The sequence below is a fragment of the Hemiscyllium ocellatum genome, chromosome 4 (genome assembly GCF_020745735.1).
Source record: "Hemiscyllium ocellatum isolate sHemOce1 chromosome 4, sHemOce1.pat.X.cur, whole genome shotgun sequence".
Taxonomy (NCBI): Eukaryota; Metazoa; Chordata; class Chondrichthyes; order Orectolobiformes; family Hemiscylliidae; genus Hemiscyllium; species Hemiscyllium ocellatum.
Window position 1 is genome coordinate 15,228,076 of NC_083404.1, and position 24,368 is coordinate 15,252,443.

Genomic DNA, 24,368 nt, shown 5'->3' on the forward strand with positions numbered 1-24,368 from the left:
AACGGTGTACTGTACTGCAAACTTTTGTGGAAATTCAGGGTTTTGTGGTCTGTACTGTTCCATTTGAAACAGATGGGTTAATCGTACTAAAAGCTCCCCAAACTGGTTTCACTCCTTTTCTACCATCACTGCATTACACAAAATTATTCTTCCAAACTCAAATGTTTCAGACTAGAACAAATAGGATATTGGTGTGTTGCAGGACTTGGGGATAATGAACAGTATATTTCAACATAAATAAATTGGATGTAGCAGTCAATTACAGAGCATACAAAGGCCATTTTTTTCAAGCATTTCTATTTATTACAGATGAAATCAAGATTTGGGAACAAGGGATATATAATTAATTGAAACAAATCTATACCTTTTTCATTACTAAATATTAACATAATATTTCTTTGGCAATGAAATGTATAAAATTTTATTAATTCACTTGTATATACAGCAAATTGGATTTCTAAACACACACATATTGTAATCACGAGTAAGTGAACACAGAGCAAAACTATAATAATTTCTCCAATTAATTAAGTAAAATACTATTTCTACCGCCAAAAATGTATAAAAAAAGGTCAACTTGAATAGGTTACTCAGAAAATAATTGCGCTTTTGTGTTCTTTGGACGTCTCAAAGATTCCACAAATAGCAAATTAAATTAGTAACCTAATCTGTTTTTATGTTGGACTGGTTGAGGAAAGATCTCTAACCAAGTCATTGGTTGTACTCACCACCTACTCTGAATATACTATGTAACTTTTAGTGGGTAACTAAGAACTCACATTATTATCTTATCTGAAAGGTGGTATGTTCAATAATTCAGTGATCCTTGAAGTGTTGGTTTGATATGCCAGGTCACATTTTACTTTCAAATCTTGAAATGGAGTTGAGGCACATTGTATCTGTATCACGCTGACTTATGTATTTTGGGCATCAAAGGTACGAGATTTTGGACTTCACTGTTACATTTTGGGCAAGTGAAGTAAGCATCAGATAAGTAGTTACTTTTAATGCAGTAATAACAAAAAACATGATTACAACCAATTGTGTGAGGCATTGTTGGCCAATCACCACAAAGGGCACATTCTTTACAGTGAATAGCTAATGTGCCGTCATTATTATGACAATGACCAACTGGAAGGAACCAAGACGAGACAAAAGCTTTCATTTTTCTTGTATTGATCAGTGGTAGAAGAAACATTAGGAATTCAGCAAAGCCATGCCATAATAGTTCTCGATTCATGTATTCAAAACCGACTTGACGAAAACCCTGAGCTCTGGAGAAAACTGCTCTGATTCCCAAGAGTCGTTCTGGAAACGTGGCAAACCTACCCTTCTGAAGAAAAATGAGGAAATTTAGCAGTCCAGCCACCTTCAAAAATCCACCTATTAAAGTGATGATATATTTTACCCTATGCATAGTTGACTCTGGAGAGTGATTACTGAATAAATCATGGGCTCTCTCTTGCAACCATTTCCCACCAATGGTGCATATTGCATACCATAATTTCTGGTGCTTACTCATTGGTTGGTACTTTGGTCCTTGAGATAAGTCATTTTTATATCTGATGTTCAGAAGTATCTGTCCAACAGTTGCACTTTGGGAATACACTGTAAATCTCCACAACAAAACCTGCAGAAAGGCTTTCAGTTCTGGTTCAAAATGTGTTAACAAGCCAGGTTTGAAACACTGAAAACACTGAACAAACTGGGACCACACAAGTTGCTCTAAGGCTCTGTCCAGCTCAAAAGCATCCAGCTGACTTATTCTTAGTACTGGAGTTGGGGAATTTAAGCTGTCTTCTTTTGAATCCATGTTGCTATCAATGACATCTAGAAAGGAAGAAACAAATAAAACAAAGAATTCAGTTTTTAATCACATCTATTACTTGATAGTGAAGACTTGTATACCCTTAGCCAGAGGCAGGTAGGTATATTTAAAAAGTAATTCAGAAGTACTATACAATCTATAAAATCAAAATTTTCCTGTGGGGTTAACATTTATGAAAGTTAACTTTTATCAAATCATCTGCTCTCTCCAGTCTAAAGGTAATACCTCATTCATGTTGTTTCATGAGTTTTCCCACTGGTTCAATCAATTAATTATTGTCATGTGTACACGGTAGATTGTTCAAAAATACCCAAGAAGAAAATGCTATGAATGCTGGAGTATGAAATAAAAACAGAAAATATTCTGCATTCTTAGGGTGACAAAATAAAGCTGAAATTTTTTGAAGGAAGTGGAAATCCCAAGTCAGCAAAGTTCCTGATTCCTATAAATCTATCTCCATTAAAGATGGCAGCTAGGGCCTCTCTATATTCTTAGGAAGCAAGGAATTAGTCCTACTATCTCAGCAGTCAGATTAAAGTGGCAATGGAGGTGAGTGAATGGTGAGGCTCATCGCTAGATATCCACCTGCTTAAATGCCACTTGCCCAATTATAATGATTGCCAAACCTTACGACCACCCGTGACTATCATGCCCCTTCCATGGCCACATTTCATCCTTCCAACACACTATCCCGGTAACCATTATGTACAGAACCAGCCACTGAAATGTGTTTGAAATGTTCCTAAAATTGACACAAGTAGAGGTTTCAAAAAGACACTTCAATTAAAAAAACTGCTCAACTTTTTACTTCTTAAAATCTGTCAATCATAGCCATTCCTAGTATCAATAAGAAGCTTTAATCCATGTTAGGCATCAATCTTGTGTTACTAAACACACAAGCACTGAAAAAAATCACAACAAATAAAGAATCATTTATTACATTCATAATGAGGTAACCTAGTAAAAAAGGTCTGCGTCTATGATACTGTAATCAGTGGGTTTGGATTGGATGCTTGGCTGAGCTCCAAGAATGAACGGATGAGTAAAAGATTGGGTCTTGTATCATTGGAAAGCGAAAGGATATTGGGAGTGATTAATGTGCGTTCCAGGATATCTGCGATGCAATGGTCCATCTGGGTATTGAAACGGGGAGAAAGACAAGAAGACACCATAAATAATGGAAAATAAACTGGTGAACCTGGAGACTGGCCAGTTTGGGGGTAGGGGGGTGGGGTCAGAAGCACTAGTGTAGGAGGTTGTGATATCAAAACATATTTCTGTAATTCCACTTTCTCCCACGCTGTCTTGACTGCACTTTGTCTTACCACACTCCCTGGTCATATTGTATTCTCTCAGATTTTCCCCACTACATCTGAATTTGATTAAAAAAAACTGCCATTGCCTTTGCATTGATTTCTCTGAACTACAACACTGACCCCATTACATTGGTCTTCAGCTCTGCATTATCACCTTCTATACCATCACCTGTCAATTACACTCTTTTTTTATTCCATATGACCACATCTTTCACATACTTAAAACCCATTGTGCAAACTCTCATCAAAATTACTTAAAATCTACATATATGATAAATGCTTTTGGTCATCAGATCCAAAATCTCCGTCATATGAGTGGGGTGGGGGGGTGGGTTCTCGGGATAATCCTATCATAAGGTTCTCGTGAAGCACTTTCAACTTTGTTACATTAAAAAGGTACTAGGTAAATACTGAGTTGTTAAGTCTGAGATTTCCCAATTCTAATGAAGGTCTATTGACCTGAAATGCTAACTTGACACATCTTGCCACGGGCGCTGTCAGACCTGCTGAGTACTGTATTGTCAGAATTTACTGTTTTTTATTCAATCATAAGGTCCAAAGGTCAGCAAGAAAATGAAGACCACGCAAACCAGACCTTCCCTTCATAAGGGATTTATCTGCTATCTATTGACTTCAGTTAGAACTCCAGATTTTTGCCCCTTTTCCCGAGTCCAGAATATTATGGTCAACTGTAGCATAACCACTGCAATCTGGAGCAAAAATCTTCAAAATAATTTTTAAAATGAATAGCAACATTCTTTCATTAAAAGACATTTTAAAAGATTCTATGCAATAAAGTAGCTTTTAAATTTTTCTTAAAATGAACAAAGATTCCAAAAACTATGTTTAATTATAAAACCACAGTAAAAAACGTTGGTGTGACTCTGGTACAAACAACATTCCAGAGAAGCACTAAATAAAAGGCTGAAGAACCATCTGGGTACTACCAACATTGTTCTAAGAATTTCAAATTACCACCTAAATTATATATAGAAAATAGTTACATGCAACTATTTGTCTTTTTAATAATATATTTTTGGATAAAGAAAAGCAACCTGTTTAAAACATCAGAGTTAAAGCAAAACTGATAATTCATTTGCGTCACATGCATGAAATATACATTAGAGCACCACTTCCATTAGAAATGATTACATCTCATTATGGAAAAGTAATGTACAACTAATTGTATCAGTGAATTCTGCACATTGATGCAAATACAAAACAAACCTAAATACTATATTTGTCAAAGTGAAATGCCTAAACTACCATCACTTTATCGAAAGGAGATCAGAATACATATGATGAAGTACTATTGCATTGGATGATTTTAAATTTCACACAATTTACTAAAATTGTAAATAAATATGTGGATTTGTGGTAAGAAATTTTAAAGTTCATATTTAAAATTTTATGATTAGCGCAGATGATGTAATTAATGCTCAAGCAAAAAGGTACTGAAAAACCTCCCAAATGCATTTCAAACAAATGATTTGAGGATCAGTTATAGCCTAATTAAAGTGAAAATGTTTGATTAATGTCTAGATATTATATCGCATGATAATTTGTAAACTGAAGAAAATACAGACTGTTATATTTTAAAATCACTGTATTTAGATGAATTCCACAGAAATATTTACTTAAGTGGATACCAGTACCCTTAGCCTGGATTTTGCAGTGGTCTTGATTGTGAAACTGTCATCATTTGTTGTCTTTATAGTACTGAAGTTGAAGTAACTTCTGGGGACCAGACATGTGCAGAATAACATGGAGATCCACAAGTTGCTGTCTGACTCTAGTACCTCTATGTTGAAAGACATCCTCAGACAAGATTTAAAGGTATGGGATAGGAGGTTTAGAGGGGGATGAGAGGCTGATGATATTGTGGGACTCACTTTAAGGGTCTGCAAGGGTCACAGAGCTAGAAACCATTATAATATTCAAAAAGTATTTAGTTATGTATTTATAATGCTAAGGTTACAAGGCTATAAGCCAAGTGTTGAAAAATTGGATTAGAATATTAGGTGGTTGTTTTTGACCAGCACAGACTCAATGGTCCAAAAGGCTTTTTTAAGACCATAAGACATAGGAGTGGAAGTAAGGCCATTCGGCCCATCGAGTCCACTCTGCCATTCAATCATGGCTGATGGGCATTTCAACACCACTTACCAGCATTCTTCCTGTAGCCCTTAATTCCTTGTGACATCAAGAATTTATCAATCTCTACCTTGAAGACATTTAGCGACCTGGCCTCCACTGCACTCTGCGGCAATGAATTCCACAGGCCCACCACTCTCTGACTGAAGAAATGTCTCTGCATTCTGTTCTGAATTGACCCCCTCTAATTCTAAGGATGTGTCCACGGATCCTAGTCTCCTCGCCTAACGGAAACAATTTCCTGGCCTCCACCCTTTCCAAGCCATGTATTATCTTGTAAGTTTCTATGCAATCTCCACTTAATCTTCTAAACTCCAATGAATACAATCCCAGGATCCTCAGCCGTTCCTCGTATATTAGACTAACCATTCCAGGGATCATCCGTGTGAATCTCCGCTGGACACGCTCCAGTGCCAGTATGTCCTTCCTGAGGTGTGGGGACCAAAACTGGACACAGTACTCCAAATGGGGCCTAACCAGAGCTTTATAAAGTCTCAGTTGCACAACGGTGCTTTTATATTCCAACCCTCTTGAGATAACTGACAACATTGCATTTGCTTTCTTTATCACGGACTCAACCTGCATGTTTACCTTTAGACAATCCTTGACTAGCACTCCCAGATCCCTTTGTACTTTGGCTTTACGAATTTTCTCACTGTTTAGAAAGTAGTCTATGCTTTTATTCTTTTTTCCAAAGTACAAGACCTCGCATTTGCTCACGTTGAATTCCATCAGCCATTTCCTGGGCCACGCTCCCAAACTGTCTAGATCCTTCTGCAGCCTCCCCACTTCCTCAGTACTACCTGCCTGTCCATCTAACTTCGTATCATCGGCAAACTTCGCTAGAATGCCCCCAGTCCCTTCATCCAGATCATTAATATATAATGTGAACAGCTGCGGCCCCAACACTGAACCCTGCGAAAATGAACCTTTTATCCCAATTCTCTGCCTTCTGTCAGACAGCCAATCCTCAATCCATACCAGTAGCTCACCTCGAACACCATGGGCCCTGACCTTGCTCAGCAGCCTCCTGTGTGGCATCTTATCAAAGACTTTTTGGAAGTCTAGATAGACCACATCCACTGGGTTTCTCTGGTCTAACCTACTTGTCACCTCTTCAAAGAATTCCAACAGGTTTGTCAGACACGACCTCCCCTTACTAAATCCATGTTGACTTGTTCTAATCAGACTCTGCTCTTCCAAGAATTTAGAAACCTCATCCTTAATGATGGATTCTAGAATTTTACCAACAACCGAGGTTAGGCTAATTGGCCTATAATTTTCCATCTTTTGTCTTGATCCTTTCTTGAACAAGGAGGTTACAACAGCGATCTTCCAATCATCTGGGACTTTCCCGGACTCCAGTGACTTTTGAAAGATCTCAACCAATGCCTCTGCTATTTCCTCAGCCACCTCTCTCAGAACTCTAGGATGTATCCCATCGGAGCCAGGAGATTTATCAATTTTAAGACCTTTTAGCTTTTCTAGCACTTTCTGTTTTGTAATGACAACCATACTCAACTCAGCCCCCTGACTCCCTTTAATTGTTGGGATATTACTCATGTCTTCCACTGTGAAGACTGATGCAAAGTACTTGTTAAGTTCTCCAGCTATTTCCTTATCTCCCATCACTAGGCTTCCAACATGAGTTTGAAGTGGCCCAATGTCTACTTTTGCCTGTCGTTTGTTTCTTATGTATTGAAAGAAACTTTTACTATCATTTCTAATATTACTGGCTAGCCTACCTTCATATTTGATCCTCTCCTTCCTTATTTCTCTCTTTGTTATTCTCTGTTTGTTTTTGTAGCCTTCCCAATTTTCTGATTTCCCACTGCTCTTGGCCACTTTATAGGATCTCTCTTTTTCTTTAATACATTTCCTGACTTCCTTTGTCAGCCATGGCTGTCTAATCCCTCCCCGGATAATCTTTCTTTTCTTGGGGATGAACCTCTGTACAGTGTCCTCAATTATACCCACAAACTCCTGCCATTTTTGCTCTACTGTCTTCCCCGCTAGGCTCTCCTTCCAGTCTATTTTTGTCAGTTCCTCTCTCATGCCCTCATAATTACCTTTATTTAACTGTAACACCATTACATCTGATTTTGCCTTCTCTCTTTCAAACTGCAAACTGAACTCTACCATATTATGATCACTGCTTCCTAAAGGTTCCCTTACTTTAAGATATTTTATAAAGTCTGATTCATTACATAGCACTAGGTCCAGAATAGCCTGCTCCTTGCGGGCTCCGTGACAAGCTGTTCCAAAAAGCCATCCTGTAAGCATTCCATGAATTCCCTTTCTTTGGATCCACTGGCAACATTATTTACCCAGTCCATATTGCAGTCTCCCATGATCACCGTGACCTTGTCTTCTCTATTTCCTGGTACATGTTGCGTCCCTGGTCCTGACCACTGTTAGGAGGTCTGTACATAACTCCCATTATGGTTTTATTGCCTTTGTGGTTCCTCAATTCCACCCACATAGACTCCATCCGACGCTATGTCATTCAGTGCCATAGATTTAATTTTGTTCTGCCCACCTCCCTGTCTTTTCGATAAGTTGAAAATCCTTGGAGGTTTAACTGCCAGTCCTGACCCCGCTGCCAAATGAATTTTGTCATAATGGCCCTCCTTTGACATAGTCATGTTAATTACTTACTGACATGCTAATACCCACACTAATAAACAAAACTCCCATGTAGAAATCATTGCATTGTCTTAGTATTTAAAACGTTTTTGCATTAGGAATCAGAAAAGGTGAAAACAGGCAATGAAATACACAAGTCTTCCTTACCTGTTTAGTCATGAATAAACAGTGAAACATCCTTGTTAAAATACTGCAAGGGATGATTGTCTATGCTACTCTTTCCATTGTTATTACAGGTTCCACTAATAATATTTATCCTGGATACTGGGTAAATGGAGTTGGGGGAATGCATCCACTAGTGGGGCAGAATAAATAGGAGATATATGGGGGTGGGGGCGGTTGGGTAGAGGGGACTCAGGTTTAATTCTGATTTACAGAAATGGATTGATGTCAACTGAACCTTTTAACTTGTCTGCTTCAACACCCACCTGCTTTCCAGCCACTTCAGATGTGCTTCTCTTAACAGCAACCAACAACTTCAATTTGTCTCTGCCACTATGACATAGTCCTGGTGGTGTAGGGTGGAACTGAAACCTCAGTTAATGGACCAAATTGCAGTTTCCACTTGCAGGTTTAAAATCAGAGAGTTTAGTTACCCATCCAAAAAAAAACTGAATGACGTGCGGATGCTAGAAATCAGCAACAAAAACAGAAATTGCTGGAAAAATGCAGCAGGTCTAGCAGTATCTTTGGACAGAAAGCAGAGTTAATGTTTTGGGTCCAGTAGCGCTTCTCCAGAATCTTCAGTGTCTGAGTTCCAATATCCATAGTTCTTTGGGTTTTGTTCAGTTTTTCTTTTGTTTACTTTTTAACTCACTGCCACACCTCTTCCAGCATGCCTATCTTGAAGACATTCTGTTCCTCTCCGACGATTTCCATTCAAATTTTTTTCTTGTTCAGTTATTAATTTCACTGTCGCTCCTGGTGTTTGACAAGGTACATTTGCAAAGACCATTTTCGACAGCCACATCACATCCCCCAGTGACTGCCTGCAGCTCACTCACCTTGCGTGGATTTAAACTCAAGTTTCATCCTTTGTGGTTTGAATCCACCTAGGATGTTAGGTATCCCTGGGATGTTCAATATTCCTTAGAGAACTCTTCTCACCACATCCGAGATCCACACTCAGTGCCATCCGTTGTCATATGCACATTCTCGACCTCTCTCGCTCCATCAGCACTGCCTCACTCTAGCTCAGCACCATCCTGCTCTCCAGTTCCACTTAATCTTTGGCTTCAGTTCTGAACAAGGGTCACTGCACCCAAAACGTTAGTGCTATTTTCTCTCCACAGATACTGCCAGACCTGCTCAGTTTCTCCAGCAACTTCTGTTTAGTTATCCGGATTGTTTTCTTAAACAGGTCCAACTCAAGACCTGCCATTCACAGTGCTGCATCAAGTCATGTGATTGCAAATTACATGACTTTACAATTATTAGGTCTTTACAATTATTCTAATGGCCATAATTCTAACGCAGATAACAGAAATAGAATTTGGCAGGGAGGGAGAATGAATGATGGGAAAAGAAACTCAGCTAACTGGGTAGAAATTAAAATTAAAAATCAAAACTTTACACAGTGGTTGTATAATCTTCAAAGAAATTGTCCTCAGTTGCTTTAATTTGAATTTTGAGTAAATAACCACAATTCTACTTTTCCTAGCCTAGATCTGTTGATACTGCTAATTCTGAGTCACATAGAATCGCCTATTCACTTTACATTAATGTTATTTTAGTGTACTTCAGAAATAAGGAACAAAATTATTTTAGTCATGCAATACTGTAAGTGCTTTAAAGTTTTTTCAATGCTCTGTAATTTGAGTCCATATGTATACCCAGTTCTTTCACTTGCAATTAGGCATTCTAACATTACCCTATCATCCAGAACATGCCTTGGTCTCAAGATTCCAGAGTGAAGAAGTTATAGTGTAATATGCTTGGACTTTACACTACTTAAATAAATACAATTTCTTATCTAAACTAAACTACAAAACCTGGCAGTAACACTTGCCTTTGAAATATATTTTACAACCAATATAAATTATAACAGCACATCACTATGGGAGTAGGAACTTCCCTTGATATTTTTCTTCAATAGAATTATCGAACAGTTTACAAATTATGAATTAATACATTTTATTTGGGAACATATTATTGACAGAAAGCTATCAATAGTAATGTGGCTATTGTCAGGAGCTTGTCAATATTAATGTTGTTATGATTTAGAGATCACACAGATGTAAGGAAGGCAGAAAGCCATCTCCCACAGGCTTCTATCAATAGCTACATTTCTATTGACAAGCTCCCAAGACATACCAGGAGATGTATTACCATCACAGTCTTCTGTCAATAACTTTACACTTTAAAAAAAGGTGTCTAAATTTTCAAAGCTTCAAGCTTATAGGAAAGTCTATATCCTTCTAAGCAATTTTTAGGCTTACTACACTCCGTAAACACTGCCAGTAACTTCAAGTTGGAAAAGTAAGCACTCTGGTATATCATTGACAGCAATTGAAATTAAATTGATTCAGATGTGTTTTGAAGGAACTATCCTATTTAAGTATTGTCATTGTATTACATAAAGGCTTAACATAGAAGTCTGCTAATTGTTCTGTGTCCAATTGCATGGACAGTGAGAAAAAATAACAAGAAAGCACCTTTACTGCTTATTTTGAAAAGGGAAAATGGAAATAAAATGAAATGAAAGGAAGCAAGCACAACTGAGTTATGAAGAAGGGTCACTCAGCCCCAAAAGTTAATTCTGATTCTTTCCACAGATGCTGCCAGACTTGCTGAGCTTTTACAGTAATTTGTATTGGTGTCTCTGATTTACAACATCCCCAGTTCTTTCGGTTTTTATGAAAGTTGAAGGGTGCTTTTGTGACTGAAGCCTGTGTCCAGTGGGGTTCTGCAGGGATCAATGATGGGTTATACATGATTTAGACTTGAATATAGGAGGGTTAATCAGTAAGGTTACAGATGATACACACAAGTTGGTCAGATGGGCTAAACAATGGCAAATGAAATTCAATTCAGGTAAGTATTAGGTGCTGCACGAAGACAAACACAGCAGGTCATAATGAATAGTAGGACCCTAAGAAGCACTGGGGATCAGACGGACCTGTTGCCCCTTACTGTGGAATAATTAAAGCATATGGGATATTTACTTTAATTAGCTGAGGTCTAGATCTAAGAGCAGGGGAGTGATGCTGGAACGGCATAAAAAAAAAGGTGAGTTGTGTGTGTAGTTCTGGAATTCACATTCTGGGAGGAACATGATTCGAACCGATAGGGTGCAGAGGAAATTTAACAAACGTTGCCTGAGTTGGAGAGTTTCAGTTAGAGAGATTGGGTAGGCTGGAGTTGATTTCCCTTCAAGTCAAAAAGTGTGGTGCTTGAAAAGCACAGACGGTCAGGCAGTATCTGAGGAGCAGGAGATTCGACATTTCAAGCATAAGATCTTCAACAGGAAGACCTTAAAATCAAAACGTCAACTCTACTGCTCCTTGGATGCTGTCTGACAGGCTATGCTTTTCCAGCACCACACTTTTGGACACTGATCTCCAGCATCTGTAGTCCTCACTTACTCCTTGTTTCCCTTCAAGCAGAGCAGATGAAGTGGGGGACATAATTGGGATGTATAAAATTATGATGAGCATAGTCCAGCAGACAGGATGAAACATTGGAAAACATTAAGATTGATAAGTCTCCAGGACCAGACCAGATTTATCCTAGGCTGCTCCGGGAAGCGAGAAAGGAGGCTGCTAAGCTGCTGGCGAGAATAGTTGCCTCCTCACTCTCTGCAGGAGTCGTACTGGAGGATTGGAGGGAGGTGAATGTTGTTCCTCTTTTCAAGAAGGGTAATAGGGAAACCTGTGGCAATTATAGACCAGTCAGTCTTATGTCTTGGTCAGCAAAGTTTTGGCAAGATAGGATAGGATTTATGATCATTTGGCAAAGCATAGTGTAATTAAAGGCAGTCAGCATGGCTTTATGAGGGGCAGGTCATGCCTCACAAATCTTATTGAGTTCTTTGAGGAGGTGTCAAGACAGGTCAACGACGGTCGAGCAGTAGATGTGGTGTATATGGACTTCAGCAAGGCATTTGATAGGGTTCCCCATGGTAAACTCATTCATAAAGTCAGAAAGTATGGATACAGGGAGATTTGGCTATCCAGATTCAGAATTGGCTGACTGCCAGAAGGCAGAGAGTGGTTGTAGATGGGAAGTATTCTGCCTGGAGGTCAGTGTTGAGTGAAGTCCCACAGGGCTCTGTTCTTAGGCCTGTGCTCTTTGTAGTTTTTATAAATGTGCTGGATGAGGAGGTTGAGGGGTGGGTTAATAAATTTACAGATGACACAAAGCTCGGAGGTGTCGTCGATAGTATAGAGGGCTACTGCAGGCTGCAGCGCGACGGACAGGATGAAGAGCTGGGCTGAGAAATAGCAGATAGAATTCAACCTGGATAAACGCGAAGTGATGCATTTTGGAATGCTGAATATAGGATTAAAGACAGGATTCTTGGCAGAGTGGAGGAACAGAGGGATCTGGATTTGCAAGTACATAGATCCCTCAAAGTTGCCACCTAAGTGGATAAGGCTGTTCAGAAAGCATATAGCATTTTGGCTTTCATTAACAGGGGTATCAAGTTTAAGAGCCGCGAGATTTTGCTGCAGCTCTACAAGTCCCTGGTGAGACCATACTTGGAATACTGTGTCCAGTTCTGGTCGTCCTACTATGGGAAAGATACAGAGTCCTTGGAGAGGGTGTAAAGAAGGCTTACCAGGACACTTCCTGGACTGGAGGGCTGGCCTTATGAAGAAAAGTTGAATAAACTCGGACTTTTCTCTCTGGAGAGAAGGACAAGGAGAGGAGACCTGATCGAGGTGTACAAAATAATGAGAGGAATAGAGAGAGTCAATAGCCAGAGACTTTTCCCCAGGGCTGGTATGAGAAATCATAGTTTGAAGATATTAGGAGGAAGGTATAAAGGGGATGTCAGAGAGTTGTGAATGTATGGAATACATTGCCAGCTGTGGTGGTGGAAGCAGAGTCATTGGGAATATTTAAGCGACTGCTGGACATACACATGGATAGCAATGAGTTGAGGGGTACGTAGGTTAAGATACCGTATTTTACATTAGGATTAAGTTTTGGCACAACAATGTGGGCCAAAGGGCCTGTTCTGTGCTATACGTTTCTATGTTCTATTTCTCCCTGGTTGGGTTCAATAACCGGGGGCATAGATTTAAAGGTAAGGGCAGGAGGTTTAGCAGGGATGCAAGGAGAAAATTTTCACCCAGTGGGCGGTGGGAATCTGGAACTTACCACAATTGTAGTTGAGGCCGAAACTTAAAATGCATAAAAGTGGATAAGTCCCTAGGACTTGATCAGGTGTACCTCAGAACTCTGTGGGAAGCTAAGGAAGTGATTGCTGGGCCCCTAGCTGAGATATTTGTATCATTGATAGTCACAGTGAGGTGCCAGAAGACTGGAGGTTGGCTAACATGGCCAAGGTGGTAAGAAAGGTGGTAAGGACATCCCAGGGAACTATAGAGTAGTGAGCCTGACGTCAGTGGTGGGCAAGTTGTTGGAAGGAATCCTGAGAGACAGTATTTACATGTATTTCAAAAGGCAAGGGCTGATTAGGGATAGTCAACATGGCTTTGTGCGTGAGAAATCATGTCTCACAAACTTGACTGTTATTCTTCGAAAAACTCAAAGAGGACTGATGAGGGCAGAGTGGTAGATGTAATGTATATGGACTTCAGTAAAGCGTTCAACGAAGTTCCCCATGGGCAAGGTTAGATTTCATTGAATACAGGGGCAACTAGCCATTTGGATAGAGAACTGGCTCGAAGGTAGAAGACAGAGACGGTGGAGGGTTGTTTTTCAGATTGGAGGCCTGTGATCATTGGAGTGCCACTAGGATCGGTGCTAGGTCCACTACTTTTTGTAATTTATTTAAATGATTTAGATGTCAGCATAAGAGGTGTAGTTAGTAAGTTTGCAGATGACACCAAATTTGCAAGCGTAGTGGCCAGTGAAGAAGATTACCTCAGATTACGTGATCAGATGGACCAATGGCTGAGGAGTGGCAGTTGGAATTTAATTCAGATAAATGAGAGATGCTGCAGTTTGGGAAAGCAAATCTTAGCAGGACTTATACACTTTGGTAAGGTCCTGGGGAGTGTTACTGAACAAAGACCTTGGAGTGCAGGTTCATAGCTCCTCAAAAGTACAGTCGCAGGTAGATAGGGTAGTGAAGGCGGCATTTGGCATGCTTTTCTTTATTGGTCAGAGTATTGAGTACAGGAGTTGAGGCTGTACGGGACATTGGTTAGGCCACTTTTGGAATATTGCATGCAATTCTGGTTTCCTTCATATCAAAAGGATGTTGTGAAACTTGAAAGGGTTCAAAAAAGATTGACAAGGATGTTGCCAGGGTTGGAGGATTTGAGTTATAGGAGAGCTTGAATAGGCTGGGGCTGTTTTCCCCAGTGTGTCGGAGGCTGAGGGGTAACCTTATACAGGTTTATAAAATCATGAAGGGCGTGAATAGGATAAATATACAAAGTCTTTTCCCTAGAGTGGGGGAGTCCAGAACTAGAGGGCATAGGTTTAGGGTGAGAGGGGAATGATATAAAAGAGACCTAAGGGGCAATTTTTTTCACACAGAGGGCAGTAAGTGTATGGAATGAGCTGCCAGAGGAGGTGGTGGAGGCTAGTACAATTGCAATATTTAAAAGGCATCTGGATAGGTATATGAAGAGGAAGGTTTTGGAGGAATATGGGTCGGGTGCTGACAAGCAGAATAGATTAGGTAGCATATCTGGTCGGCATGGACGAGTTTGACCGAAGGGTCTGTTTCTGTGCTGTACATCTCTGACTGAATTTAAGAAGTATTTAGATGTACACTCATGGTGTCAAGACAGACATGGCTGTGGATCAAATGTTGGGAAATGGCAAAGAATACTTAGGAAGCTGTTTTTGTTTGGCACAGACTTGAAAGACCAGGGCCTTTTTCTACCCTGAAGATCTCTAAGACACTAACCTGAAGTATTGAAAATATTGCCCTATTACAGAGACAAATAAACTGTGGAGCTTCAAACCTTTCATTAAGGCTAGATAACACCAGATAGATTTAAAGTGGGGGGGGGGGGTTGAAGAATTATAATTCATATTTTTTGCATTGATGTTAAATGATTTGCAAGTGGCAGTTTACATGTTTTTAGGTTTTGCTCATTTGTGGTTGCCTTGAGAAAAACTTTGCAACTTCTGTTACCAAACTTAAAAATCACACAACACCAGGCTATAGCCCAACAGGTTTAATTGGAAGCACACTAGATTTGGGGGCGACGCTCCTTCATCAGGTGATAGTGGAGGGCTCGATCGGAACACAGAATTTATAGCAAAAATTTGGAGTGTGATGTAACTGAAATTATACATTGAAAAATTGATTGTCTGTTAAGCCTTTCATCTGTTAGAATACAGATGTGGTAGCACCAAGTTTGGCTCAAAAGGAATTTTGAGAATTTCTAAATATTTTTGACAGTGGATCTCATCAGGCATCATATTTCCTTCCATCTTTAGTCTAGTGGATGAAAGCAAAGTTCAACAGAATTTATGAAACATTCACCCCATACACTGTTGCTGGCAGCAGTTGAATTTAAATAGCTGCTACATAAACTAAATGCTAGAGCATTTTGAAGAAAGAAAACCTTCTAAAGAAGGGTCACTGGATTCCAAACATTCACAGTTTTCTCTCCACAGATGTTGTCAGAAGTACTGAGTTTCTCTAGCAATGTCTGTCTTTGTTTGTTTCAGATTTCTAGCATCCACAGTTCTTTGTTTTATATTTGGAAATAATATAGATAGCTAGTTTTTTTTTTCTGATTTCAGATATGCTCATCCCCTGTTCAAACTAGCCAAGTGGTTTCCCAATTGCTGCACTGTATGAGCTCAGGCATCTAAAAGATTGCAACTTGCAGATTTTAAAGTTACAGTCAAAAATAAACAGAATTGGACTTGTAAAACACCCTTCATAATCCTCAGAACATTTTGAAATGATTCACAAGCAGTGAAGTAGTTTTCAAGTGCAGTCACTAGTAATGCAATGAACTGAAACAATTGCTGACCATTTATTCCTGAGTCTTCATTACAAGTGGGCCAGATTCTTCAGCAATGCAATCTCCAATATATTTTAAGAAAACTGCTTCTACTTTAACTGACTCTTCAGATAAACAGACAGAACTTCTCAAAAATGACATACTGTATAAACCTCCTTTGAAATCTGAACTTTTTCTTCCTTATCAAGACTTTTATAATAATTTGTGGCCTTTGAAAAATAACAAAACAATCATTTACATTTTTAAATATTGCAAAAATATAATATTTTAGTATTGTATGACAATACAGTAGAATACATTTCTCAAGGAGCCATTAATGTGTGTCAAAAAAGCACCCAGGAAAAGGCTAAATTAGAACAATAAGATCAACCTTCAAAATGTTATTTTATAAAGTACTGCAATGTAAAACATTTCTTAAAATTAACTTGACAAATTCCTTGCCAGGTGGCTGGTAATCAGGAAATAATCTTTCCCAAACTCCTGTAATAGAAACTGCAAATTCTGTTTCCAAATCCCAGTTCCCAGATTACCACTCCTCACTGGGCTTGATTCAGAAAGTCATGGGTTCAAATCTCATTTCAGAGCAGAATAATCTAACCTGATACTGTGGTACTGTAGAGGGTCTGCTCACTCTTAGTCTTTCAGGTGAGATGTTAAACAAAAGCCCTGTCTGTCCTCTCAGGTGTATGTATAAGATTCCATGACTTCACGTCAAAAGACTAATACAAATTAAACCCCACCCCGGTGCTCTTTTATAAAATTTTTACATGGGATTTGACCTTGCTGGCTACAGTAGAAGTTGTTGCTCATCCTAATTGATCTTGAGAAGTAGGTGATGAGTCCTGGGCAATGCTTGTTCTTTAATCAACGCTGCACAAAAAGATTATCTGGCCAGTACACTTGTTTGTTTGAGGTGTTAGAGAAAGTGTACAATACTTCAAACAACTCTCTTCCTTTAAGCACCACCATAGCTGGCAAAGTCTGGAGACCGTAAGATTGACATAACCGTTACCTCCAGACCCCATGATACTGGAGTGGAAGCAAATCATCTCCAATCCCAAGGAACAGCCTAAGAAGACACCAGTCAGTACTTAATTGGCTGTAAGGTGCTTTAGGACATCCAAGCTGGTAAATCAATGCAAGTTTCTCTCTCTTCTCTATCAGTTACACATTGATGGGTGGCATGGTGGCTCAGTGGTTAGCACTGCTGCCTCACAGTACCAGGGTCCGAGGTTCGATTCCAGCATCGGGTGATTGCCTGTGTGGAGTTTGCACATTCTCCTTGTGTCTGCGTGGGTTTCCTCTGGGTGTTCTGGTTTCATCCCGCAATCCAAAGATGTGCAGTTCAGGTGAATTGGCCATGTTAAATTGCCCATAGTGTTAGGTGCATTAGTCAGAGGGAAATGGGTCAGGGTGGGTTATTCTTTGGAGGGTCAGTGTGGACTTGTTGGGCTGAAGGGAATCTAATCTTAAACAAATAAACAGGACATTCAGGATAGAGTGCTGTGTTAGCACAGTGTTATTTTAATTATGTAGTTTTTCCTAGCCTATGGAATGCTCTGCAAACACAAAGACAAAAAAAAATCTTTTCAGTAATAGCTTTCACCTTACAGGGCAGGCTTATATCTATCCATATCAAACATGCTCTGAAATCTCTGCTCACATTTTAATACCTAGAACAAGTACTACTACAGCAGCTGAGACTATACACAACATTCTTCTGAAAAATGTCTATTTGCTCTATCTCCCAATGTTAATTTTTTAAAAAATCAAAATGTCAGGATCTGGAAGTGGATTTTTATCTAAGCAAAAAAATCGTAATGTTGATTTTACTGCTCCTCGGATGCTGCCTGAACTGCTGTGTTTTTCCAGCACCACTCTAATCTAGACACTAATATTACTGCTGCCTATCTTCAGTGGCAGGAAAAGATATCACAGAAGGAACCAAAATGCCAATTTATTACCAGTAGCTTCCCTCCCTTACATCTTCTACCTGCTCTCATCTCATTTCTTAGTCTTATGTTGACATACCATTCCTAACTTCAGTATTTATCTTCCTGATATGGGAGAGAAAGAAAATTACCTGAACTCTTGTCAGTCTCTCATGTAGACTATCCAGCAGAAATCAGGATCTAATTATTGAAAATCAATAGGCATTAACTTCATAGTATTACATACACCACAGAGAGAGGCCATTTGAGCCATTATGTCTTTGATGGTTCTGTTCAAAGCTGTCCAATTAATCCAATTTCTTAGTTTTCACTTTACTAACTCTACAAGACCCTTTCATAATCTTGTATATTTCCAATAAATCCCTTAATAGTTTGTTTTTCTTTTGTGACTTAGCTCATCATTTTGTCTTTCAAGAACAACTCAAGCTGCTCCAGGTCATCTACATAACTGAAGTCTCTTAATTCTGAGATCAATCTAGTAAATCCTGTTCCTGACTCTTTCTGATATGTCGGTGTCCTTTCTCCGAATATTCAACCGAATATTCTTACTCTGGCTAACACAATCAGAGTTATTACTCCTTGCTTTTGAACATCGTGCTCCTATTAATTAAACTAAACACCCCTTAGGGCAACTAAAGAAAACCTGTTACGTAAGAAGATATGTGTACAATGCCCAATACAAATCCTGTGGCTACAAGAACAGGTCAAAGGCTTGAAATTGTGCAGAGAGCAACTCACCTTCTGACCCTCCAGAGTCTGCTCACTATTTATAAGGCACAAGTCAGGACTATGATGGGATCGTTTCCTCTTTTCTAGATGAATACAGTTCCGATATTGCTCAATAAGCACAACACCTCCAGCAGAAAATGTGCTACTTGATTGTGTTGTGTTGGAGGGAATGGAAACCAATGTCAGTAACGTGTATATAAATAAAGTGCATTGCTGCAACTTACTAAGCCTCAATCAAACCTGGGAACTCTATCACTTAGAGGGACAAAGCCTGCAGACAATGGGAACAATATCATCTTCACGTTCCCTTTCAAGCCATCCACCACCTTAAGCTGGAAATCTTCTGAGTTCCTGCATTGTTGCTGGGTCAAAATCCTGGAACTCCCTCACTACACTACATAGATCAATTGGATTCAAGAAGGTAGCTCACCACCATCTTTTTTAAGGCAATTTCAGATGGACAACAAAATACTCGACTTGCCAGCAAAGTTCACATTCTATGAGAGAACATAACAAACTTGATTAATCTAGTAATATCTAATTTTGCTTCAAAAATTTAATGGTGATTTTAATTTAATAATAAGTCTTTTCCAAATGCCATTCCATTTGTCCCAAATTATCTTTCTTAAGAGTTAACTTATCATTCAAGAAGTTCCTCCTCATCTCAGTTCTGATGGGTCATTCCTTTGCTCTTGAAGCTGCGCCCTTGGGTCATACTAGTGGAAACACTTTCTCCATCTGCATTCTATTCAGCCCTGTCCATATTCAGCAAGTCTCAATGAGAAGCCCCCCACCCCACCACCACCAAAGTGACTAAACTCCATCATTTACAGACCCAGAGTCCTCAACATGTGGCAAGCACTTCAGCCGTTCTTATAAACCTCCTCTAAGGCCAGCACATCCATCCTTAGATACGGGACCCAAAACATCTCACGTTATTTCAAATATGGCCTGACCAGAGCCTTATGTAGCCTCAAAAGTACATATCTGATCATGTATTCTAGCTTTCTTGAAATGAATGCCAACACTGCATCCTCCTTCCTAACTGCGAACTGAATTTTCATGTTAACTTTAAGAGAATCCTGAACTAGACATCCAACTCCCTTTGTGTTTCAGATTTCCAAAGCCTTTGCCCATTTAGAAAATAATCGACACCTCAATTCTTCTTATCAAAGTGCATAACCTTATTCTTTCCTACATCGTATTCCATCTGCCCCTTCTTTGCTCACTCTCCCCATCTATCCAAGTCCTTCTGTAGCCTCCTCACTTCTTCAACACTACCTATCCCTTCACTGATCTTTGTGTCATCTGAAAATGTAACAATAGCCTCAGGTACCTTCATTGAGATCAGTGATGTACAATGTGAATAGTTGTGGTCCCTACATCGACCCCTATGAAACTTTGCTAGTCACCAGTTGCCTTTCTGAAAAAAAACCTTTGCCTTCTGCCAGTCAGCCAATCCTCTGTCCATGTCAGTACCCACCCTTATTTAGCAGCCTTTTGTGCAGCACCTTGTCAAAGGCTTTCTCAAAATCCAAATCGATCACATCCATTGGCTCTCCTTTGTCTAACTTGCTAGTTATCTCCTCAAAGAATTCTAGCAAATTTTGGATGTAAGTTTGCTTGCTGAGCTTGAAGGTTCAGCAAGCAAACTTACTCCAGAACCTCAACTTGAGATTCAAATCTTCTCAAAACTGTCTAACAGATTTGTCAGATATGATCTTCCATTGATGAAGCCATGCTGAATCAACCCACTTTACCACATACTTGCAAGTATTCCACTATGCTATCCTTAATATTTGATTCTAAAATCTTATTAGTGGCTGAGGTCAGGCTAACTGGCCTATAATTTCTGTCTTCTGTCACCCGCCCTTCTTAAATAGGGATGACACATTAGCCATTTTCCAATCCTTTGGGGCCCTCCCTGACACTAGTGATTCCTGAAAGATCACCACCAATGCCTCCACAATTTCCTCAGCTATGTCCTTCAGAAAAATGTGGGACGTAGTACATCTGGTCCAGGTGATTTATCCATTTTCAGACCTTTCAGCTTCCTCAACATCTTCTCCTTAGAGGTAGCCACTACACTCACCTCTGTCCCCTGACTCTTGAAATTCTGGTATGCTGCTAGTATCTTCCACTGTGAAAACTTATGCAAAGTACCTATTCATTTTCACCATTACATTGTTCCCCATCACTATTTATCCAGCCTCATTTTCCAGTGATCCAATGTCCACACTTGCCTCTCTCTTACCTTTTAGATATCTAAAGAAACCCGTGTAACCTCCTTCAATCTTCCTCCTTATTGCTTTATTAATTATCCTCTGTTGGTTATTAAAGGCTTCCCCCTATTCTACGCCACATTGCATGCTTTTTATTTTGCTTTTATGCTGTCGGTAAAATCCCTCATGGTTACCTCGTCCTCTGCTTAATGTGTTTTCTCTTCTTTGGGATTACTTTCTCCTCTGTCTCCTGAATTACCCCAAAGACTCCTGCCATTGCTACTCCCCAGTCTTCCCTGCTATGATCTCATTCCAATCAACTTTGGTAGTTACTTTTACTCAATTGTAATTACTGTTACATCTCATTCCAGCTTCTCCCTCTCAAACTGCAGGGTGAATTCTATCATATTATGGTCGTTGCCATCTATAGGTTCCTTCACCTTGAGCTCCCTAAGCAAGTCTACCTCATTACAGATCATCAAATCCAGAATTGCCTGTTCGCTACTGGGCTCTGCCACAAGCTGCTCCAAGAAACCATTTTACAGACATTCCACGAATTCCTGTTCTTGGGATACACTACCAACCTGATTTGACCAAATCACTTTTCTACTGAAACCCCCATGATTATTGTAAATGCCTTTCCTATCTCCTGATTTATTTTCCGCCCCATATCCTGATTACTGCAAGGAGGCCTGTACATGACCCCCATCAGAACTGCGGTTCCTCAACTCTACCCACACAGATTCTGATGTCTGACTCTATATCACTTTTTTGCTATCGATTTAATTTCTTACTAACAAGGCAACTCTGTACCTTCTGTTCATCTGCCTGCCCTTTCAATAGGATGCATTTCCTTGGATATTTAGTTCCAAGTCCTGGTCCCCCACAGCCATGCACTCACATTGTACCTGCCAATTTTAATCTACGTTACAAGCTCATTTCATATATTGTGTGCATTTAAGTACAACGTCAGTCCTGGGTTGACTGTCCCCGTTGTCACAGTTGTCTCCTTTTCTGTTGTGCCTGATCTTTTCCATATTCTCTGTCCTATTACGTACTCTGGAAACTTCCACTAACCAACCCCTGCCCCTTTAACCTTTCCCATAATTTTTCATGCAGATCCCCCCACCCCTCCATTTTATTTAATTTAAAGCACTATCCACAGCCCTAGTTATGAGATTCATCAGGACTTTGGTCTCAACATGACACAGGCGGAACCCAATCAGAAAACCTCCCTTCTTCCCAGTACTGGGGCCAGTATCCCATGAATTTGAACCAGATTTGTCCACACTGATCTTGGATACACATATCATGATCAGGACGAAAATTGCTCAAAAGAATCTAGAGACCTCTATGGCATGAATTTCCTCTTTCCTGGTCACAGTTCAAATCTGCACTGAATTGGGAAGATCACCAGAGATCTATCAATAGTGATGTTAGCAAGTAGGATAACCAATAAATCATGCTGAAGTATTGTCAGACAACAAACCAAGAAGTAAAAAGCATTGAATCTTCTTGTTTGATGAACATTTTACAAACAGCAAAATAAAAATTGGGACATAAACATGTGAAGTTAAAATATTATAAATAAACTTTTAAAATATTTACGATAGGATTGTGAAGATTGAGCAACCTGACAGTTTACAAAAATCACATTAGTTTACTGGAAAAAGTAAGGGTTTTGAGCAACATGAAGGAGAGGCTGAATAGGCTGGGGCTGTTTTTCCTCGAGCATCGGGGACTGAGGAGTGACCTTATAGAGGTTTATAAAATCATGAGGACCATGGACTAGGACAAATAGACAAAGACTGGGGTGGGGGAGTCCATAACCAGAGGGCATTGGTTTAGGGTGAGGGGGGGAAAGATATAAAAGGGACCTAAGTGGTACAATTGCAGCATTTGAAAAGGCATCTGAATGGGTATATGAATAGGAAGGTTTAGAGGGATATGGGCCAAGTGCTGGCAAATGGGATTAGATTAGGTTAGGATATCTGGTTGGCATGGACAAATTGGACCAAAGGGTCTATTTCCATGCTGTACATCACTGTGACTCTAATTATAAATTTAATACAATACTCAGTTAACAACTAAGTTATACCTTATTCAGAAGTAATAGCTTTGAGGGGTTTTACAAATGAGACATGATGAAAACAAGAAAGTTTTTGTAAATTCATTGATTTCTAGTTAGTTGCAATCAGGAGAAATTAAACAGTCCATACTTTGGAAAAAATAAAAAAAAGAAACTGACAGTTGCTTCTATATTTCTCTAATTAACTGCGCACACAAATGGTAGAAGTTCCTGTCAGTTTCAGATGAGAAATGACAAGTATCTGCATCATGACAACTACTTAATTCCTGGTTATTTTATGCTCTTAATCTATTTGGGTTCTTATTTCGTAGCTGTCCATCAACATTCTCTACAAAAAATCAAAAGCTGTTTAAAACTTAACATGCACAGAGTCAATATTAAGATATGATATAATCCCAATCATCATAGAAAAATAGCCATTATGCAATCATTCTGAGAATCATCAGACCTCTTCAAAAGGCACGCGGCAGAAAGCAAATAGCAAATTAGATTAAAGGAGAAAATCTCACAAAACATAATTCTTAAGTAAGAAGGCTTTGACAATTGACGAGAACACAACAGTTATCTACTAATTAGGTCTCCCACCTTTTAAGTAGCAGCAGCGAAATTTGGAAATTAATACTAACCACCCCAAATATTATCAATAGGACAAAACGTATCCCTAAATTTCAGAGTTCACGGAGTTTGTGTGAATGCACTCGAGCTAAGTTTGTCATCGAGGTTGAGCTTGTGTCGGATTCAAGTGGCCCACAAATCAGCCACAGGTAGGCTATGACTTAATACTGTCGTTTTCAATGCAGAAAAGAAATTGACAGCAAAGTTTAAAATTAAATACGTGGGAGTTTACGGCTGGCATGCATTTGCTTTTGTGAAGACCCTGTAACAGTGCAAGTGGGCCACCTTCACCAATGACAAATCTAACACCTACCAGAACTGGGCCTCTCATCAAACGAGCAGCTGGCCTTCGGAAATGCGGGGTGCTGACAGTACGCTACCCGATCCAGAGGGACATACAGGCAATCACGGTACGTTTTTCTTAGTTCTGTAACTGTGAGTCTTAAGAGTCTGTATAAACGGGAAAAGGTGTTTCTCTGAAGCTCAGCGAATGACCCCTGACCCCTGCAACCGCCTCCTCCTCGCGACGGCGGGCGGCGAGGCGCGAGGACGGCGGCCTGTGACATCACCGATTGATTGGCACTGGAAGGAACCAACCGTCCTGCAGGAGGGACCCTTTCCATCAATCCGAGGTGACACGGTGGGCGGTTCTAGTTGCCCAGTTCACCAATCGGGGCGGAGGAAGGGGGCG

General features: G+C 39.7%; 1 protein-coding gene across 1 annotated transcript; it reads right to left on the bottom strand.

Annotated features, from left to right (window-relative positions):
- Positions 1 to 446: 446 nt before the first annotated feature.
- On the bottom strand, positions 447 to 24,218 carry pex2 (peroxisomal biogenesis factor 2). Its single transcript, XM_060824142.1, has 2 exons — positions 23,991 to 24,218; positions 447 to 1,830 (listed from the first exon to the last, which is right to left on the bottom strand). The coding sequence occupies exon 2, from the start codon at positions 1,811 to 1,813 to the stop codon at positions 905 to 907; it is 909 nt and encodes a 302-aa protein (XP_060680125.1). The 5' UTR covers positions 1,814 to 1,830; positions 23,991 to 24,218; the 3' UTR covers positions 447 to 904.
- Between the last annotated feature and the right edge of the window lie 150 nt (positions 24,219 to 24,368).